At 49.3% G+C, this 20,003-nt stretch overlaps 2 protein-coding genes across 2 annotated transcripts; both read right to left on the bottom strand.

Annotated features, from left to right (window-relative positions):
• Positions 1 to 1,879: 1,879 nt before the first annotated feature.
• Positions 1,880 to 6,737, bottom strand: DEU56DRAFT_892466 (phosphatidylserine decarboxylase-domain-containing protein). The gene is made up of 11 exons (XM_041356318.1): positions 6,241 to 6,737; positions 5,893 to 6,175; positions 5,665 to 5,835; positions 4,921 to 5,617; positions 4,440 to 4,854; positions 3,426 to 4,338; positions 3,164 to 3,293; positions 2,969 to 3,106; positions 2,569 to 2,900; positions 2,290 to 2,479; positions 1,880 to 2,223 (listed from the first exon to the last, which is right to left on the bottom strand). Exons 1-11 carry the CDS (start codon positions 6,447 to 6,449, stop codon positions 2,087 to 2,089), a joined length of 3,615 nt encoding a protein of 1,204 aa, XP_041204591.1. The 5' UTR covers positions 6,450 to 6,737; the 3' UTR covers positions 1,880 to 2,086.
• Positions 6,738 to 16,017: 9,280 nt separating this feature from the next.
• Positions 16,018 to 18,528, bottom strand: DEU56DRAFT_824716 (uncharacterized protein). The gene is made up of 2 exons (XM_041354257.1): positions 18,401 to 18,528; positions 16,018 to 18,347 (listed from the first exon to the last, which is right to left on the bottom strand). Exon 2 carries the CDS (start codon positions 18,334 to 18,336, stop codon positions 16,228 to 16,230), a length of 2,109 nt encoding a protein of 702 aa, XP_041204590.1. The 5' UTR covers positions 18,337 to 18,347; positions 18,401 to 18,528; the 3' UTR covers positions 16,018 to 16,227.
• Between the last annotated feature and the right edge of the window lie 1,475 nt (positions 18,529 to 20,003).

Genomic DNA, 20,003 nt, shown 5'->3' with positions numbered 1-20,003 from the left:
TATCGCCGAACGGGAAATACATCGTGTCCGGTTCGCACGACAAGACGATCCGGGTGTGGGATATGGAGACTGGGGAGGCATTTTGTGCCCCTCTCCAAGGTCACACTGCCCCTGTTACGTCTGTCACCATCTCGTCGGATGGAAACCATATCGTGTCTGGTTCATATGACCACATGATCCGAGTGTGGGATTTGAAGACTGGCGCGGCATTAGGATCACCTCTGCAAGGCCACATCAGTGGTGTTCAGTCTGTTGCCATCTTGCCGGATGGAAAACGCATAGTCTCTGGTTCATCTGACAAGACGATTCGGGTGTGGGGTGCCAACACTATCACGGGCAAGGCATCGGTTGCCGCCCTCCGAAGCCACACTGACTCCGTCAAATCTGTTGCAATCTCGCCGGACGGAAAATGCATTGTGTCTGGTTCAGATGACCAGACAGTTCGGGTGTGGGATATGGAGACTGGCGAGGCATTGGGTGCCCCACTCCAAGGGCACACTAATTCTGTTCAGTCAGTCACAATCTCGTCAGACGGGAAGGCCATTGTGTCTGGTTCAGCTGACACAACAATTCGGGTGTGGGATTTGGGGACTGGCAAGGCCTTGACCGCCCCTCTTCAAGGCCACACTGGCGATGTCTCCTCCGTCGCAATCTCGCCGGATGGTCATCACATTGTGTCTGGCTCAACCGACAAGACCATCCGGATGTGGCATAGTGAGACTGGCAAGGCATCAGGTAACCCTCTCGATGGGCACTCTGGCTGTGTTCGGTCCGTCGCAATTTCATCAAACGGAACTCGCATAGTGTCTGGTTCATACGACAACACAATCCAGGTGTGGGATATGGGGACTGGCAAGGCCTCGAGCGCCTGTCTCAAAGGCCACACTAGCCTTGTTCTCTTTGTTGCAATCTCGTTGGATGGACGTCACATTGTGTCTGGATCAGCTGACAAGACGATCCGGGTATGGGATATTGAAACTGGCAAGACATTGGGTGCACCTCTCCGAGGGCACGCTGACTGGGTTCGCTGTGTCGCAATCTCGCGAAATGGACAACACATTGTGTCCGGTTCATGGGACAAGACGATCCGGGTATGGGATATGGAGACTGGCAAGGCAGTGGGTGCCCCTTTTCGAGCGCACACTGGACGTGTTCTGTCTGTCGCAATCTCGCCTGACGGCAGGCGCATTGTTTCCGGTTCAGAGGACAAGACCATCCGCGTGTGGGATCTTGATTTTTTACAACATAACCAACACTCCGAAATATGTTTCTCCCCTAACCCAACTCATGCTCTTCATTCCGCCTCCTCATTCCTCCAAGATTCTTCCACCCAAGCCTCTGTCGCCACAAACGCGGATGGATGGGTTGTAGGTCCTGGCGGGCAACTTGTATTCTGGATTCCACTCAATTTGTACCCGGTGATGTATGTCCCGGCCAACATGCTAGTGATCGCCAACAATCCCTTGCAGCTGGACCTGAGTTGTGTCGCACACGGCACGTCGTGGTTCCATTGTCGGGAACAGTAGTAGGTTGTGTTGCCTTCGCTGTAGTCGCGTGTTCCACTCGTACTTTTATTAATTGACCGACGATCCATGTGCATTCTGCAGATTTCATACAACACATATTTGCCTTATCGCGGTGCTTCATCACCACTTCATTCGTTCTGTCTCGCTCCTCCACTACTCCACAACCATGAACCGCAGAATGTTTGCAAATTGATTACATTTCATACTCGTTTCCCATTGTTACTCTATCTCTAGACACACTTTGTATCCTGGATCAACCGATAAGTTTAAGCTTGACCTGGACTGGAACCACAACGATCATTGTGTAATCAGCATATGCATGGTGCCATCTTGATCACCATTTATCTGGTCTCATCGCCAACCCCTGAACGCGCTCTCAACAGCACAAGATATGGGAGTCCGACTTGCTCCTCCAAATACGATATCAAACTGTAAGCTAATATATGTATGGTATCTCCACAAAATAATCATCGAAAACATTCTTGCAATTGTCGTCCGTCATGTCCATGCGACGCACCAAAACAAAATTCCAAAACTTGAAGTCATCCCCTGGGTCATCACTAGCACTTCCGCCGACACGTCCCAATCCCCATCCCAACTCTAACCAACGTCTCTAAACACGCTCTCCCATTAATCACCAGATCTTCATCCCACTCTACCGCTCCTCGCTCGAATAAAACAACGATCGTTGAGCCTCCTGTGTCGATAAGACATTCACGCATTCAGAAAACGCACGACGAACCACAGAACGCAAAAAACGCACCAAAAGCAAAATACCCAAGCTCTTCACTGCGCCTAACATCCTGCCCCTCCTCAACAGTGATCTTAATACTCCCCACCATCATCGCACCAACGCACACCACCATGACCCGTCCAAACTGCGGACTATCGATGGGTACGATCTTCCTCACGTTCTCTCCGTAAACGTCCAACGCGCTCCTGATCGCTTGGGGCTGTACAACAACAAACACAAGAATCAGCTCCCACTCAAACAAAAAAAGCCAAAAAAAAGAGAAGAAACAGTAATAATAACAACACGCACATTCACAGTATAATACTCCCCCTTAACATCCCTAACACCCCCAATCTTCCCATCCACAGGAATATGAAACCGATGATAATCTTGCGGCGCAAGCCGGAAAATCGCAAGGGGCCCACCAACGTATCTTTCCGCCTCATCGCCGTACGCGTCACCCAGTAAACGCGCAATACTGAACTCGCGGCCTTTGATCCACAGTTTGGTGGCTTCGGAGACGGTTTCGAAGACCATCAGGCGGCAGTCGGCGGCGCTGACGAGACGGCGGGGGTCCGTTGGGCTTTCGGTGGGGCGCGCAGAGGGCTTGAGTTTACGGTAGAAGAAATCGTTGAAGGTTTCTGGTGGAATGAACTAGGATCAGACAAGGGAGTACGGGTATGCACAGGGGGTAAAGGGAAGGACATACTGAAAGAACTTATCGGCTCTAGGATCTCATCGACTTTAAGCCCGTGGAACTCGATGAAACTCGGGATATCGCGGGCGGATTCTGGAGAGTCGTATTTGGCGCCTTGTTTGATGGATAGGGACTTGAGAAGACGGCGAGCTACAAGTCAAGTTAGTAAGAATGGCGGATATGGTTATATATATGGATGATACGAACCTCGTGCACCCTCCATCCTCCCTCTAGCACCCTTATACAACAACCGAATCCCAAGCCGCACATACACCTGCATCTTCTCCTCCTGCAACTGCCCCGTCATCCGGTTCTGAACGATGATGTTCGCCGAGTTCTATGAGATGCGTCGTGAGCATAAACACGACCTAACCAACACCAAAAGAAAGAAAAGAAGGGGGGGAACACGACAGCTACGACGCTCCAACAAAAACAAAAACAAAAACCACACGAAAGCCACTCGACTCACCGCTCCAATCCTATAATTCCCATTCGACACCTTCGAAATAACCTTCGTATACCACTTCCTCTGCGCCTGACTCGCAGTCACAAAATTCCCCACCACGATCCTATCCACCTTTGCCCAGTCCTGACTCGCGCAGATAGCGACATGCGTGATGATGTCCATTTCGGCTTTTGAGTTTAAGCGCGGGCGGTGGCATAGTGGGCAGTTCTTGATGTTAATTACTCGTTCGAAGGTATCAGAGGAGGACGCGAGGGCTGATGTCGAAGCTGATGTTGATGTTGGGTCGTCGGGATCGGAGGATGAAGAGTCCTGCCGAACGTTAACGTTGCTGTTACCGTTCCTAGATCCTCCACCGGAAGGCACACCGCTAGACCCCCCAGAAGGCGTCGACGCCGAAGACGAAGGCTCCGGAACACTCACGCTCAAAAACGGCCTCTCAGCCACAAACAAATCCGTAGGCGACTCCTCCCCCAATATCGCACTCAACGGCGGACCCGAAAAATCTAGCCCGCCCAAAAACGGCCGGCCAAACGCAAGGTTCAACCCGAGTTCTTCTCCAGGCGTCATAGACTCTGACGCAGACGCACTGCTGTCCCTATCCCCCCTATCCCTCCCGCCCATAAACGTATCAATAGCATCGACCACATCAATCCTCTTCTTCTCACACGCCGGCCGTATCAACTCCATCTCCAAGCACTGAATCGACTCCTCGATCGTCAGCTCGTCCTCCGCTGGGCGCTTGCGGTAGCGGGTGAAAAAGGAATCGATGGTGGCGGCGGAGAGCGTGGAGCCGAGGGAATCGAGCATGGAGGTGAGCTCGACGCGTGAGATAGAGCCTGTGTCGTCTGTGTCGTATTGCTTTAAGTATTGTGCCCAGAAACGTTGGCGGAGCTCGGCGTAGGGCTGGAATTTTGCGCTGGGGTGGTTGGGAGTGGGTGGGTTGGAGATAGGGAGGGAATGATGGAGGATGATGGAGGATAAGTAAGATGAAGACGAAACAAGACGAGACGAACGCACCGGAACGAAATCGTAGGATTATGCTTCGCTTCCCAAGGCATCTCCTTCGCCGTTGTCAGCGGCAAACAAAACTGCTTCATCTCCCTTCCTTCCCCACCTCCACTTCCACCCGCGTCATTATCATTCTCCCCACACACATCTGCATATAACCCCGTCTTCGGATCAGGTTGCGGCGCGTCTCTTACCAGCTCACCGACATCCAACCATACATCGCCGACGTGGTCGTTACTCGATAGTTTATCCCAGTCGAGGACTGTCAGTTGGACCTTGAAAGACGTCTCATAGCGACGGACGTGGAAGAGGAGTTTCTCGTCCCAGGTAGGATTGAGGGAGTGGCGGATGATGCGCGTGCGGAAGATCTTTTTGGAGAAAGAAATGACTACGAAGGGGTCCATATCAAACCCGGTGCGGGTTACTGCAAATAGGGGTCAACGCCAACTTCCAAGTGAATGAACACTACAAAAAGCGAAACGCAACGCACTGTTCCGCAGCCTAGGCAAATCACTCGCCCCTTGGATCTCGAGCATCACGATCCCGACTATATCGTTCGAGTTTGCAGCTGAGAAGTTGTAGTCTACTTTCTTGCTTGACCATGATTTTCGGAACCTCTTTTTGGGGGGCTGATAGACGAGTGGGCTGGAGGGACCCGGGGAGACGGGAGAGGGGAGGGGAACGATGGCACCTGCGCTGGCTGAGCGACGATGTAGGCGGTCGGTGGGAGGGTTAGGTTCGTAGGACGGGGAAGTGAGGAGATTGGGTCGGCGGGGGAAGAGTTTTGGCAGTCTGCTTTTCGATGTGGACGTGGTGCTGGGCATAGCAGGCGTAGTGGTGGTGGGTGTGGTACTCGGAATGGGAGGTAATGGACGCGCAGTCTCAGGCTCCCGTTCCTCATGGTGGTCGTGAGAGAGTGTGGGGGAACGGGGAAGATGAAGACGCGGTACTAGTACTGTGGGACGTGCCGTCTCCGGTTCCGGTGTTTGGTTCTCAAGAGGCTGATCTTGTACGAGAGATGGGGAGAGGTAGAGACGGGAGAGGTGGGGAACGGGGTCTTCGTCGTCTTCTTCGCCTTCGTCTACAACGTCGTCGTCGTCTTGGTCTTCCTCATCGGAACTAATTCCACCGTCGTCTTCATATGCTGGGCCTGTCAGATGGGATCGCAGGGTGCCGATGCCTTCTGTCTATGGAAGATGAATGAGCTAATCGAAAGAGGGAGAAAGAGATTTACCGGAGGGGCAGAAACGAGACTGGGACGGGATCGCTTTACGAGTTCAGCAAAGACTCGCTCAAAGGGCATTGGGGACTGTGCACCAGGGGGTGCGACGAAACCGAGTTTGACGACTGCCATTCCAGATGCATGTGTATTTGCACGTGTGGATACGAGGTTTACAGAGCGGGACTATGTGGACCTGTATCAATACCCGGTTTCATGAATATCACGGGGGAAGGGACGTGCCTGGTTTGTCTCAGCTGTGAAACCTAGGCCATCTACGAGGAGGTCGCCGTTACTGTCACGAAACCAGGATTCGAGAGCGAGTGCGGCTTCGCCGACGTATTCCTTCTTCAGCTTCAAAGTATCCTTGTCCCATACGACTAATTCGACGGATCCTAGCCTATCAGCAAGGGAGAGATAAATGGGGAAATCAAAAGTGGCGTCTTTAGCTGCATAGTTCGGGTTATGAGTGCGTTTGAGAACTGGAGTGTGGTATCGATTGTTGAGGAGGGAGACGACGACCAAGCTGTAATCACATGATAACAGAGGTCAGGGTCGTGTGAAATGATGATGAGATAGTGGAAGACTGACGGACTGAGGTCGCCCTCCTTTGGCTGTGCGCCGTGTCGAGCCCTGGCTAGGCCACGACAACCAATGACCTGAACACGGAGGAGGACGACTGGTTGTTCGCCTGGAGAGGGAGAGTAGTGGTTTCTGCCGCTACCACGGCCCGGGAAGCGGGCTGCGGATTTGAGAGCGCGTCCAAGTTTTTGAGCTTTCTTGGGCACAGCCGGTGCCATATTCAGATTGGAAGTGCTAGTGAGTTTTGAAGGAGTGTATTAATTGAGCAATCAACTTTGAAAGAAAAGGAGGAGGAGGAGGAGTTCGGGTTGATATAGAGTTGGATGGACCTGCTGTGGCACAGCTACAAGGGCTACTCTCCTGGGTGCCAGGGCTGTTGAACAGCCACGGTTTACAGCCAACGTCGAGTTTTGGTTGTCGAGTTGTTGGTTGTAAGAAATGAAGAGGAAAGAGTGGGATTGATAAACGGCAGAAGCCAGAAGCCTCAAAGGGTTTCAGCTAAGCGTAATAATCAGCCATATGGACGTCATCCGTGGGTTTCACTCTAAGCGCTCACACTTCGCTTCCTCTCTACCACGCACATCGGACTTGGAGTAGTCCCATTTTCTGACACTATCCAGAACAGGTCTCGCCTTGGCTGGCGCTCCTACAGCCCAGATATCTATTTTAACACCCGGCGCAAAACGACTGCATAGCAATCCTGATCCATCCTCCAAGCGAAACTCTCAACCGATACATCCAAACGTCCTCCAAGAGTAAGTCTTAACCGATACATCCAAACATCCTCCAAGCGTAATTCTTAACCGATCTTCTGATACATCCAAACGTCCTCCAAGTGTAACTCTCAGCTGATCTTCCGATATTCGACGTCAGGCATCAATGGTTTAAGCGCTCGGTTCCATCAAATCACTACACCAAGTATACAGGAACACTTTAAAGTTGTCGCCGGGATCTAATTATAAGTTGACATTGGGGGACGTCGAACTTGAACATCTGTGACATATCAGTTGCGGTCTTCATCCTACGGCTGGTCCGACACCATTTGTCACAACACTGTGCGCCATCCTTTCATCCCATGCTGCGTATTGGCAAGTGGGGATCATTACTGGAGCTCGGAGGAGGATGTGTCCGTCTGACGAAGGGCCCAAGGCGTTACATACCTGCAGGAAAGTTTGTCATTATAAGATTCCATCAAGGAGTTGTCCAGGACGATGACAAGATGTGATCTATAGCCCGGACGTACAATAGAAAATATCTCAGCAAGAAAAGAAGCGTGGTCGAAGTTCTTCAGTAAGAGACAGTAACCCTACTTCGGGCTTCATTTCGTAGTCCACTTTCTTGACAAGGCGGTCCACTGTATCAGATATGAGTGGGAAGTGGGCCAGAGACCGGCCGACGCCAGCAAATTTTAAACCTCGCTCGATTTTCGCAACGGCCAACGCAAAGGCGCCCATCATCGTTCAACTAGTCTTCAACTGCTTATTTGTGACCAAGGCTCACGCTGGATATATTGCAAGTCCCAAATCTGTAGAGGCCTTGGAAAAATTGACTATTTTATCCAAAGTTGCTACATAGTACAGATAACCGACATGCCTGCCAAAGCCTTCCAACTTCACAAGCATTGCCATCTCAGTGCGATCGTCATTGTATCCGAGCAGCCCGGGCGGAAACGCAGCTTTGGGATAATCACTACCACGCCGTCTGCCTCACCGATCTATACCAAATTACCTCGCAGTACACAGCCAGATCTGCATTCTCAGATTCGACCCTCGTCTCATCCAAAGCCTTTCCGCATGCTCGACGTTCTCTTATCTTGATCGTCAGTGGGAGTTCTGGAGTTTCGACTCATATGAGATATCGACGGCGTTCCAAATTGCTAATCCACATCCCTACCCAGGATATCCCAGAAATGCGCGAGTCAACGAATGAAGAGTTCGACTCCATTAGCGTCAACTGTATGATGGATTCAGTGTGGCATGTTTTCATTAGATGTTGACAGCTGTACATATGGCACGGGTGAGACGGTTATCTGTCTGTGGCTGTGGTACTCACTTCATCTTGTTCAGATCTCTGACTTTTCTGAAACAGATGTCACAGGCCACCTTCGGCCCCTGCCGAGAGTCTTTAAATACAGACGCTGCTGAATTTTAGGAACAACAAGCTTCACGCGGTCGTAACGGTGCGTCCTAATCTTCTTTTCTTCCATGTCCTCTCTCAGTGTTGTCTTAATCTCGGGATGACGTTGTATCTTCATCAGATATCAATCACAAAATCTCGACTAGCATGTATCTGGTGAAACTTGATGAGCCCATGACCACGATGCGAATCAAAGATTCCACGCTTCATCATTTTCGGCATCCTTGTGATCCGATAGCCCCAGGGAGAGCGGAGACGACGGGGCTGTTCGATGATCGCATCACGATCAGCATGTGTCGGACTGATGGATTGCATTGGTAGACTGATGGTACGTGGAGGAAAAACATCCCGAGAATGGTATGAGAAACAAGGGAACAAAATCACACACAGCTCTGTAAAGCGTCAATCTTTTGCGGTGTTAGTAGAACTGTCTCACGAGCAACTTTAGAACTACTTTGGATCCCTGGATTGACTATACGATCTATCTCGGCGATCCAAGTACTGGATGGTGGTATATCTAGCACGAATGTCTTCATCATATGTCTACCAAATTCGCCCCTCTCTCACATCCATCCTCTACTAAACAGTATGACCCTAGTCTTAAATGATCCTTCTTTTTGGCCAGTCATCAAAGCTTGGCGTGTTTACAGCTATTTTGCAGGTTCGTGGAGAGCAGTCGGTTGTTGACGATTTGACGTCTCGATCTAACATTGACTGCGATTTCGCAGTTGCCGCCTCTGTTGGAGTGACGTACGATTGGGGTGAGCATGATAAGATTAAAGAACTGCTGATATCCTACAAGTGTTTCCAGCACTTTCATTTGGACAAGAGGTATGTTGATGCTATGTCCGGAACGGCCATTTCGCTAAGAAAATGGATTTATAGGTCGAACTGATCTGGGTGAGCAGAGTTACACGTTAGATGAACAAACATTGATTTGCTACAGAAACAACGTTGGTCCCTTATGACCGTTCTATATCTGAGTGTATGTAGCTTGCATTATAGATGTGATTGGAAACTCGTGCTGACTCTTGAAAATATCCTAGGTACGCTATCTCGGGATATTATATATTGTGTATGTTTGGAAGGCTCAACACTGTAGTCGTGCTAATGACCCATCTCTCGCAATCAGCGTGAACATTCTGTGTACATCTCTTCAAATTCACTGTCATTGCTTCTTTTGACCAGCGGAATACAGCCAATGTTCCGACGATCTTCGTGACAGATGCAGTGAGTCTTCCATACCGATACCTGTTATTCCCCTCTAATTAACCACGGCACCCTGTAGGGGTGAGCATGGTTCCCTGACCAGCTTCTTGGTTCACTGTACTGATTATCACAGATGTAATTCTATTTGGAGTGTGTGATCCATCCGAGGCTGATTGGATTCGTCAGGCCGGATTCTGTACTTTGTATGGAGTTGGATGAGTGTTGTGGTAGTTCCGATACTGTCTGGTGAGCTGTTCAGTTGCAAGACCTGTGATATTGACCTGACTGGAACATGTTGCAAGTCATCATGATAACTCAGTTACATGCCATGTATCGACGATCCAGAAATATCCTGGTATTTCTTGTTGTCACCTTCCTGGCTAACAACATTTTCAACGCAGTGACCGCTGTAATGTTAGCGAGGAATACTTCAGGGGGTACACGTAATTTTGGATGAAAAAATGTGCATGGGGCTCATTGATGAATATCAGAGGAATTCATTCTCTCCGGCACCCATGTGTGCACGATTAGCATTGCGGAAGCCACCCCACTTCTATATTCCATTACTTGGATACTCGGCGCTGCGTGGGCGGCCCTCTTGCTGTGTCTCGGAGGCTGGATAGCTGTAAAACACTTCCGTGCACTGCGACAACATTCGGCAGAAGGGATTATCAGGGACTGTTTCATGGTGTTAATAACATCCCACATGCTTTACGTTGCGAGGTGAGCTCATATTATGAATATGGTTCCCTTTTCTCGCTGAAGGATCGGACATGCTAGCTTTGTTGTTGTTTCTTGCTTCGGAATCATTTCTGATTGGTCGCCAACGATAATAGGGGTATGCTGATCTTTCTCTGATCTCTGCATGAGACCATAGTTCATCATTTCCACAGGACTCATTTTCACTCCAAACTCAGATTTATTTCGGGTTTGTTCAAATTTTCCAGATCGTGCAGACGTTTGTACTGGGACCACGCCTGATCCTTGGCATTCGAGAATACCACGCTAAGCTCGTGGCCGATTCCGATGCAGCAACTCGCATGACCACAATCGTTTTCCAGGAACGCGTACATATATCGACTGGCAGTGGAGTGGAGTGTAGCACGGGAGATGCATGATGTTAACATTTTGCAGAGCAGGAGATTTTATTTTCTTTCTTGATTTCGTCGGGGTACTTATTTAGTTACTTAGTATTTGGTGTTAGACATGGGTCTTGGCAAAGGTTTTTGTCGTAATGTGTTCTGAAGTAGCGTGAGACTCATCTTACCTCCATTCCAAATACAAGTGCCATTGGCTCGCCATGCAGAGACACGTTACAGTGGTGTTCCATTCAAGAATTCCACTGGGCAGGACCTCATAATGCCTGGAGGATGAAGAGCACCAGCATGGGAGGGATTTTCATCGACCTTTGGGGAGTTGGGAAATTGAATGATGGCATCGGGAAGCGCTCGCAAGGAGAGTAAAGTCAGAGTCAAAGCGCTAGACCCAGTGGTGCGATTTCTCGCCGTTGTACGACTTGTACTTTGTGCTCCAAGCACTTCCTTCCAACCCCAATCGTGATTCAGATTCATCAATCGCACACCTAACCAAGCATGATCATAAAATCGATTGGGTCACGAAATGTGCATCGTGTCGTACCGCCAATGACGCTCTCAAATCAACTGTCAAGTTGACGACCACATATTTCTGACCAAGACCCACGCTAGATGTCGTTAAGTGTTGTCAGACTCTAGTCCCAAATCTGCAGCTGGCAAATCCCTTTCCTTGCTCTACCATCAACTGTAACTATAAAGCAGCGCAGAAAACCAATATACCTCCCAAAGCCTTTGAGAAACTGTTATGTCAGTGCGGTCATCGTCATATCCGTGCAGCCCCATGTTGTCGCTCCCAATAGGGACATGATCATTGTCTGTGGTGGGGACGGGGAGTAACCGTTGGCCAGTGAGTTCGGCGATGTACTTGAGTGCGGAGGAGGATGTGTACGTCTGACGAAGGGCCTAATGTCGTGCTACTCTGCAAGAAAGCTTGCCATTACAAGATTCCATCCACGAATTATCCAGGGCGACGACAAGGTTGTGACCCATGACCCGGACGTACAATAGAGAATATGGCGTGTGGTCGGAGTTCTTCAGCAAGAGACAGTAGCCCTACTTCAGGCTTCGTTTCGTGATCCACTCTCTCGACAAGGCGGTCAACCGTATCGGATATTATGAGTGGGAAGTCATTGGCGCCAGAAAAGTCGGAGACAGGCCGACGGCAAGCCAGCAAAGTTTAAATTCCTGCTCGATGTTCGCAACGGTCAACGCAAAGGCGCCCACCATCGATCAACGTTCAACTATCAGTCTTCAACTACTTATTTCTGACCAAAGCTCACCCTGGATGTTGTTGAGTATTGCCAGTCCAAAATTTGCAGCTGCCTTGGACGAAGTCATTACTTCATCATCAAGAAAGTAACGCAGATAACCGATATACCTGCCAAAGCCTTTGAAGTCCACGAGCATTGCCATGTCAATACGGTCTTCATCGTATCCGGGAAGCCCGGACTAAAACGGTGTCCGTCTAGGAGCTTCGGGATAATTATTACCACCACCTGCCTCGCCGAACTGTACCAAATTACCTCTCCGTACATAGCCTCATTCTTAGATTCGCTCCTCAGAAACGCGCGAGTCAACGGATGAAGAGCTCGACTCCCATTGGCATCAACTGTATAATGGATTTAGTGTGGCACGTTTTGTATCTGTTTTCAATGGATGTTGGCAGCTGTACACATGGCATGGATGAAATGGTCATCTGTCTGTGGCTGTTGCATCTACCTAATCTTGTTCAAATTTCTGGCTTTTCTGATGGTGGCGCCTTCGGGCCCTAATAAGTTAAGCTTGTTGAGAGACGGGGAGGGTGGAGACGGCGGGGCTGTTCGATTTTCACATCATGATCAGTCAGATGAAATGTGTGATTGCATTGATGGACTGATGGCACGTGGAGGAAAAACATCCCGAGAATCATGTATGACTCGAAACAAGGGGACAAAATCACACACATATGGAAAGCCTAACAGCCGCGCTCCTTTAGTCAGCGTCACGCGTCCACAAGAGGTAAGAGGACTTCGTACACCTCTGAGTCATCAAGTAGTTCGGCCGGTTCGGTTTTCTGCCACAAATATTGCTTATCAAAACTTTGAATTTACGGTGTTCGTTGTTCAAGAAACGAACGCGAGGGTCTGGAACAGAAATAGAGAGCAGAAGGTATGTGTGAGCACTTAAAACTGCAGAGAATTCTGTCCATCCCAGGTCCCCAGCCTCTGCCATTCCTCAGGTCGGCCTCTTGAAATCTGCTCCAAGCGGCCCCTCAAGACTCACACCTTTGCTTGCCCTCGCATCGTGCAAGGGCTGCTATCTCTCGGACTTCTCACACCTGCTGATCCCCTAGTGAGTCTGCTCGCCCGCGTATTTTAAAATGATGTTAGAACCACTCTGGTACCTGTCGTCTTCACATGGTGTGATAATCAGGTCGCAGTAAAAAAGCCTTGATGTTAGGCAAGCAACACATCAAGAAAATCTTCCATCTCCACTTTGGGTGCCTTTGGTGAATCAGTGGGAAGCGCTGGGGCCTCAGAGTAGTTGTCATCTGGCCGATGCGTGAAACAAAACGTCAGCGAGATAATGTGCGTTGACGAGAACACTCTACCTTGTTTTCTATCGCGTGCAAACAGAGGGTTAGCTTTGAGCTTCTCCGACTTGAGGCAGTGTCACTACAGTTGTCTCCGACACGTCCGATAACCGCTGTCTCGCCAGAAACGACTCAAGGTCAATCTCAGGCTCACGAATCTCAAAAGTGAAAGCTTTTGTAAGCCGGCATGAGAGGTCGGAGGTGATTTTATTAAATTCCTTGTATTTGTTGTAGGTAGAAACAATTGTGGCTTAGAAGGATATCGGCTGGAGCACTTCAACTGCGGTTCGATGTGGTATGAGGAAAAGAGCGAACCTTTACTATACATATTTACTATGAGTGCGTCTGGTTGACTGTTGATGTCAGGATCTTCGCCTCCTACAACAACAGCCCTGGCACCAGTCGGATCCGGTTGGTGGGGACCACTTATGCAGAGCTTCGGGCATCCTGGGTTCGAATAGGTTCGAATGCCGGTCTACCAGTGAGGTATCGTTGCCAGGGCATGAAGTCGTGAATCATATGTAGCATTAATTAGAGGTGTACGGAGTCCACGACCTGTGACTACTATTTATGGGACGTGTCACGGCGTGTAACAGAGCGCGGCCGTTAGGCTTTCCATACACACAGCTCTTATGTAAAGCGTCAATCTTTTGCGGTGTTAGTGGAGATGTCTCACGAGTAACTTAATCCGACTATACCTTTTTTACATGCAAAAGGATATCATCCCTTGATCTTATTTCGACGATCCAAGTGCTGGATGGTGGTATATCTAGCACGAATGTCATTATCATGCGTTTATCAAACTCGCCCCTCACATCCATCCTCTACTAAACAGTATGACCCGAGTCTCAAATGATCCCGATGGGTGGCCACTCGTCAATTCTTTGTGTATTTACAGCTATTTTGTAGGTTCGTGGAGAGCGGTCGGGTGTTGACGAGTTGACGTCTCGATCTAACATTGACTGCGATTTCGCAGTTGCCGCCTCTGTTGGAGTGACGTACGATTGGGGTGAGCATGATAAGATTAAAGAACTGCTGATATCATAAAGTCTTTCCAGCACTTTCATTTGGACAAGAGGTACGTTAGTGCTATGTCCGGAACAGCCCTCTCGCTAAGAAATGGGTTTAGGTCGAACTGGTCTGGGTGAGCATAGTTCCACGTCAGACGAATACCATTGATTTGCGACAGAAACAACGTTGGTCCCTTATGACCGTTCTATATCTGAGTGTGTGTAGCTTGCATTATAGTTGTGATTGGAAACTCATGCTGATTCTTGAAAATATCCTAGGTACGCTATCTTGGGATATTGTATATTGTGTATGTTTGGAAGGCTCAACACTGTAGTCGTGCTAATAAACCATCTCTCACAATCAGCGTGAACATCCTGTGTACATCTCTTCAAATTCACTGTCATTGCTTCTTTTGACCAGCGGAATACAGCCAATGTTCCGACGATCTTCGTGACAGATGCAGTGAGTCTTTCATACCAATACCTGTTATTCCCCTCTAATTAACCGCGACATCCTGTAGGGGTGAGCGTGGTTCCCTGACCAGCTCTTTGGTTCACTGTACTGACTATCGCAGATGTAATTCTATTTGGAGTGTGTGATCCATCCGAGGCTGACTGGATTCATCAGGCCGGATTCTGTATATCGTATCGAAATGGACGAATGTTGTGGTACCTCAAATACTGTGGGGTGAGATGTCCAGTTGCAACACTTGTGATATTGACCTGACTGAAACATGTTGCAAGTCATCATGATAACTCAGTTACATGTCATGTATCGACGATCCAGAAAGATCCTGATATTTCTCGTTGTCACCTTCGTGGCTGTCGACATTGTCGACGGAGTGGCCGCCGTAATATCAACGAGGAATATTTCATGGGGTACGCTTAATTGTGGACGAACAAATGTTCATGGGGGCTCATTTATGGATAGCGGAGGAACTCATTCTCTCCGGCACCCATACGTGCGTGACTGACTATACAGTAGTTACCGCACTTCCGAATTACATTACTTGGACGATCAGCACTGTGTGGGAGGTCCTCGCACTGTGTCTCGGAGTCTGGATTGCTGTAAAACACTTCCGTGAACTACGACAACATTCGGCAGGAGGGATTATCAGGGACTGTTTCATGGTATTGATAATATCCCACGTCCTTTACGTTGCGAGGTGAGCTCATATTGTGAATATGGTTCCCTTTTCTCGCTGAAGGATCGGATACGTTAGCTTTGTTGCTGTTTCTTGCACCCTCATTTATGATTCGTCGCCAACGATGTCAGGGGTATGTTGATCTGTCACTGATCTCTGCATGCGACCACAGTTCATCATTACCATAGGAGCAATATTCCCAGGAAATGTATGTTGGGTTTGTTCAAATCTTCCAGATCGTCCAGATGTTTGTGCTGGGGCCACGCCTAATCCTTGGCGTTCGAGAATATCACGCTAAGCTCGTGGCCAATTCCGATGCAGCAACCTGCATGACCTCAATCGTTTTCCAGGAGCGCGTACACATGTCGACTGGCAGCGGAATGGTGTAGCGCGGGAATCGCTTGGTGTTCATGCTCTGCAAAGCAGGAGAATTTTCTTTCTTTCTTGATCCCAAATTTCGTTGTGGTACTTGTTTAGTTGCTCAGTATTTGCTGTTGCAAAGATCCCAGAGACGTGGGACGAACAAGGCAGTCAACCGTTATCGGATAATTTCCAATTGGATCAGCAGTTGGAGTGCTGACTTCAACTTGCATTGCAAGTACTCAACGTTGCAACCCGGAACAGTCAGCTGGCACCCTCAAATTCGGACGCGCGTGATGAGTCGAAGTGTTCATTATTCTGTGGACCTTATCAGAAGTACGAACAAGAGTCGCCGCAAACAACAATTCTGCATAGTGAGTCTTCAATAATATGTTGCTGTAACAGTAAATAAACGGTATCAGTAAAGTACATATTCAAGGGTATATGAAAGGTCCTAGCAGAACAATCTCTCATCCAAGCGCGATCCAACCACTCAGCTCCATCTTCTGACTGATCTCCGTCGGCATCCTCAACACCGTCTCCTTGTGCAGCTCATTGATATTGCACTTCTCCGAACACAGCACAAACCTCCCAAGCCCTCCCTCCCGTCCTGCGAATATACACACCGTCGGCGGTTGCTCCGCACGGAAGTAGTACATCGTCGACGAGCACGTGTCGATGAGCGTAAACACGTGTCCCGCATCTGGTCCACTCTCCGCTAGTTTGGCATAGTCGTATTGTCTGAACGAACCTCCCCGTTCTGTGTTTCGTTCTGGAATTGAGAACTGTGATCCGCTCGGGGTGAAATACATCCTTGGGAAGTGTCCTCTGGCACCCCCATACAAGTGCCTCTCTACCTCTGTGATGCTGACGACCCCTTTGACCCCGATGAGCCATGGTTGCGCGGTGACGACACGCCCTGATTGACTGTAAAGGAACAGCCGGGGGGAAAGGACGAGGATCACGAGACCGATTACGATGAGCGCGATGCCTCCCGCCCGGCTCATACTAAATACACCTATCCCGATGATAAGAGCAGGCCATGCGAGATACGGAACGAAACCCATAATGGTCCTCCTCAGTGAATCTGTTTTTTCAAAGGCAACCTCTGGGAAGTCTTTCCATCTAATGGCTGCCGCTCGACACCCATCGACAACGAGAGCTCCGTTCTCCGTTATACCAGCTACTTGGATCTCCGGTAGAATATCCCAAAGGTTGGCGCGGTAGAAATCATCGTCAGCATACCAACACGCTGTCTTGGTGATAGTCGGGGGAAGCATGGACACCATGCGCTCAGCGATGCGGTCGTTATCGTTGGCCATCGACAGTCTGACAAGAGCGTGCAAATCGTCCTCAGAGCGGTTCGGGTGAATGCGGTGCTCGAAAAAGCCCATCAGCGCATACACACGCTCAGCCTTGTACGCCCCGCTGGTGACAGACTTCTCGCCTATCATATCCAGCTTTGGTGGGGGTGGAGCGACACCTGGTGCTAGAGCTGCTGTACCGCGGCGCCATATGGCTGATTTCAACTTCGTCAAGCGCTCCAGCCTCTCAAGCGGATCCTTCCCGCTGTATGCATTGATGATTGCCTGTTCGATGTCGTAGTTTGTATAGGCCAGGTTGGCTAGCTCAAACAACGACATTGGCGTGACCTCTTCCCGATCCCGGAACTTGTAGCAAAGGCGAGAGCTCAGGAGGGCTTCTGGCATAGTCCACACGCGTTCGCCCCAGCCTCTCCAGCACTCGTTCTCCCCAACTGCAGATTTTCCGAGCATGATCAAAGTCAGCTCTGCTCCGCGGTAGACGTCTGCCATGCAGTACAAATCCAAATTTTTCTCTGCCGGCGTCTCCCCTACGCACTCCAAGTCGCACCAATACGCATCGTATTTCTGCCCGATCACCGCTGCACGAACCTCCTCTGTAAATTGTGCCTTTTCTTGATCCATATTTGGGCCTCGAGTGAAGGCATCAAGGGCACGGTAAGAGATGGCGATGAATTTGGTACGGATGATGGTATCTCGATCTGCGCATGGAACCCACTCATTTGTGCTCCGGTCGCGGATAACAAGAATTCGAGGATAAAGAGTGTGTGTAGGAATGTCCATCTCGCCCTCCTCGATAATGCGTGAAGAATGCTCCATAGGCGAACGAGCTGCCCATAGCTGACCCTGGAACCCGCGACCATACGGTTTGTAGTATCCAGTGTTATACAAATCCGTATCCTCCCCAGAGTCATCCGCCAAGTCGATGGGAGCGAAGAGCTGCGCGAGCAGCCAGACGACTGACCAGAAAAGCTTCAATGTAAACCATAACCATATCCCTATCCATTTTAAAATGACCCATCCTCTTATGGGGGAATTAGCTAGCAACCATATGGCGAGTTTGCTCGCTTGGTTAGTGTGGCTACTGATGGGGACTTCGAATTTGCCAGAGGGAGCGACGGCTTGCACGACGAGCTTTCTACAGACCCCAGTGGTAGGGCTGACATATCTCTGCTCTAGACCGTGAGTTTTTGGATTGCCCAAGTCATCGTAGCAGGTGACGGTCTCTTTGTGCGTGATTGGGAGTTGCCAGGACATCCTGGCTGATCCTGTTGAGAGCGTCAGTAAACCACAGAACTTTCGAACTGTTAACTGGACTTACGGTGAGCCTAGAAACACAAGCAGGGTGTTGCTTCCCACAGCGAAGACCCAGCATTACTTTTATATAATGCTTACACATGCCATGATGGATATCAATTGACGTTCCGAGTCATGCATCAGCTGCTAGGCTCATTTTGGCTGATCTGTTCTTCTCATTGGACGAAACGATAAGGTTATATTGCCTGGCACGGAGACAATTCGTGCACAGCCAAGAGCATTAGAACCCATCGCTTATAGAAAAGGCTTACAAAGTGCTCACGAGTGTACGTGTTTTAACCCCTTATAACCTGACAGGCCATCAGTTATAACGAAATGAGGTACCACATAATTATGATTGTGATGCTTCGCGATGGAGGCTGTGAACCGGTACCTGATCTGTGGGTTTAAAAATGAACCGCTCAGCGCTCCGAATTCACGTCGAGTCTTGAAAGCTTGACGGACGGAGGTAGAACTAGGTAGAAGCTGAACTTTTGACAGAAAGGCGTCACTACGGGAGACACGAATTCGAAGAAGAATTCTGTTACATCCACTGCATAGAAACCCGTGAGCGCTCGGCGGATAATATAAGGAGCGCTGAGCGCTGTGTGACATCATTCAAAGTTCAAGGGTTTCTCAGTGGAGCGCACACGCAGTGGCGCCAGAATCTATGAACCGAGATGTGACATTGATTGTGATTAGCCCCCATGATGACGAGCGGTGCTTACTCGAAGGTAGGGTAGAGGGGGCTTGGGCTACCAATGAACGCAAAGCTTTAGGAAACATTGACTCCAGAGGCCAGACGCTAAGCTTAGTATAGTACACAGCAAAGGGCGATCATGAAAATGTGATTGGTGGACTTGAAATGATAGAAATTGTACTTTGTAGCTCGCAAAGGTGCCAGTACTACTGACTCCACACCATACTATGGGTCCAGCTGTATCAAAACACTGATGGACTCGAATGCAGCTGATCCGATGACAAGCACAGATCCTTTGCGAAAAAACGTCCCTCCAACGAATAGGTTCAAGAACGAAAAATAATAATCAAGAATCCGTCCAAGCCGAGTTTGAGAAATGAACTCAAGGACAAACTAATAAACGCACCTCATGCGCAAGGGGGTTGTTAGCCTCCAGCTATAAACAGTTCAAGGATACTTTGACAGCGGTTCGCTCGCTGGAGGAAGCGGTAGCTAGCTAGCTACGCGCAGGTAAACCATCAATTACTGATGTGGCAACGGGCAGCACCTTATACATAGTAATCCAGACCGCCTTCTTGACAAGCGCACTCGCGATCGTGACAGCGGCGACATGTCACATGACTATTTGACAACAAGTTGAAAGTTCGCCCGAACCCCACGATAGGCTTGTCAAAATCTTCATTTTCGCCCTCCACTGCTATAACAAGATTGTCGGGATATGAACAATATGAAGTTGCTCGTCTGGTATGTCCGAGTCGCGCAGTTGGGCTCTGCTGGGTTAAGTACGTATTGACTCGGAGTATGTGTGGCTGTCGTTGGTCGACCTTGGTTTCAAGGTCCGCCTGATTCTTTCAATTCTTTATTCACGCTGTTCAATAAATGCGCAGCGTGCGCTCAAACATTTTCAACGACTTCCTACTCATTTCTG

The sequence above is a fragment of the Suillus clintonianus genome, assembly GCF_016758775.1.
Source record: "Suillus clintonianus strain FC179 chromosome Unknown DEU56scaffold_86, whole genome shotgun sequence".
NCBI lineage: Eukaryota > Fungi > Basidiomycota > Agaricomycetes > Boletales > Suillaceae > Suillus > Suillus clintonianus.
This window is presented reverse-complemented; position numbering and strand designations above follow the sequence as displayed.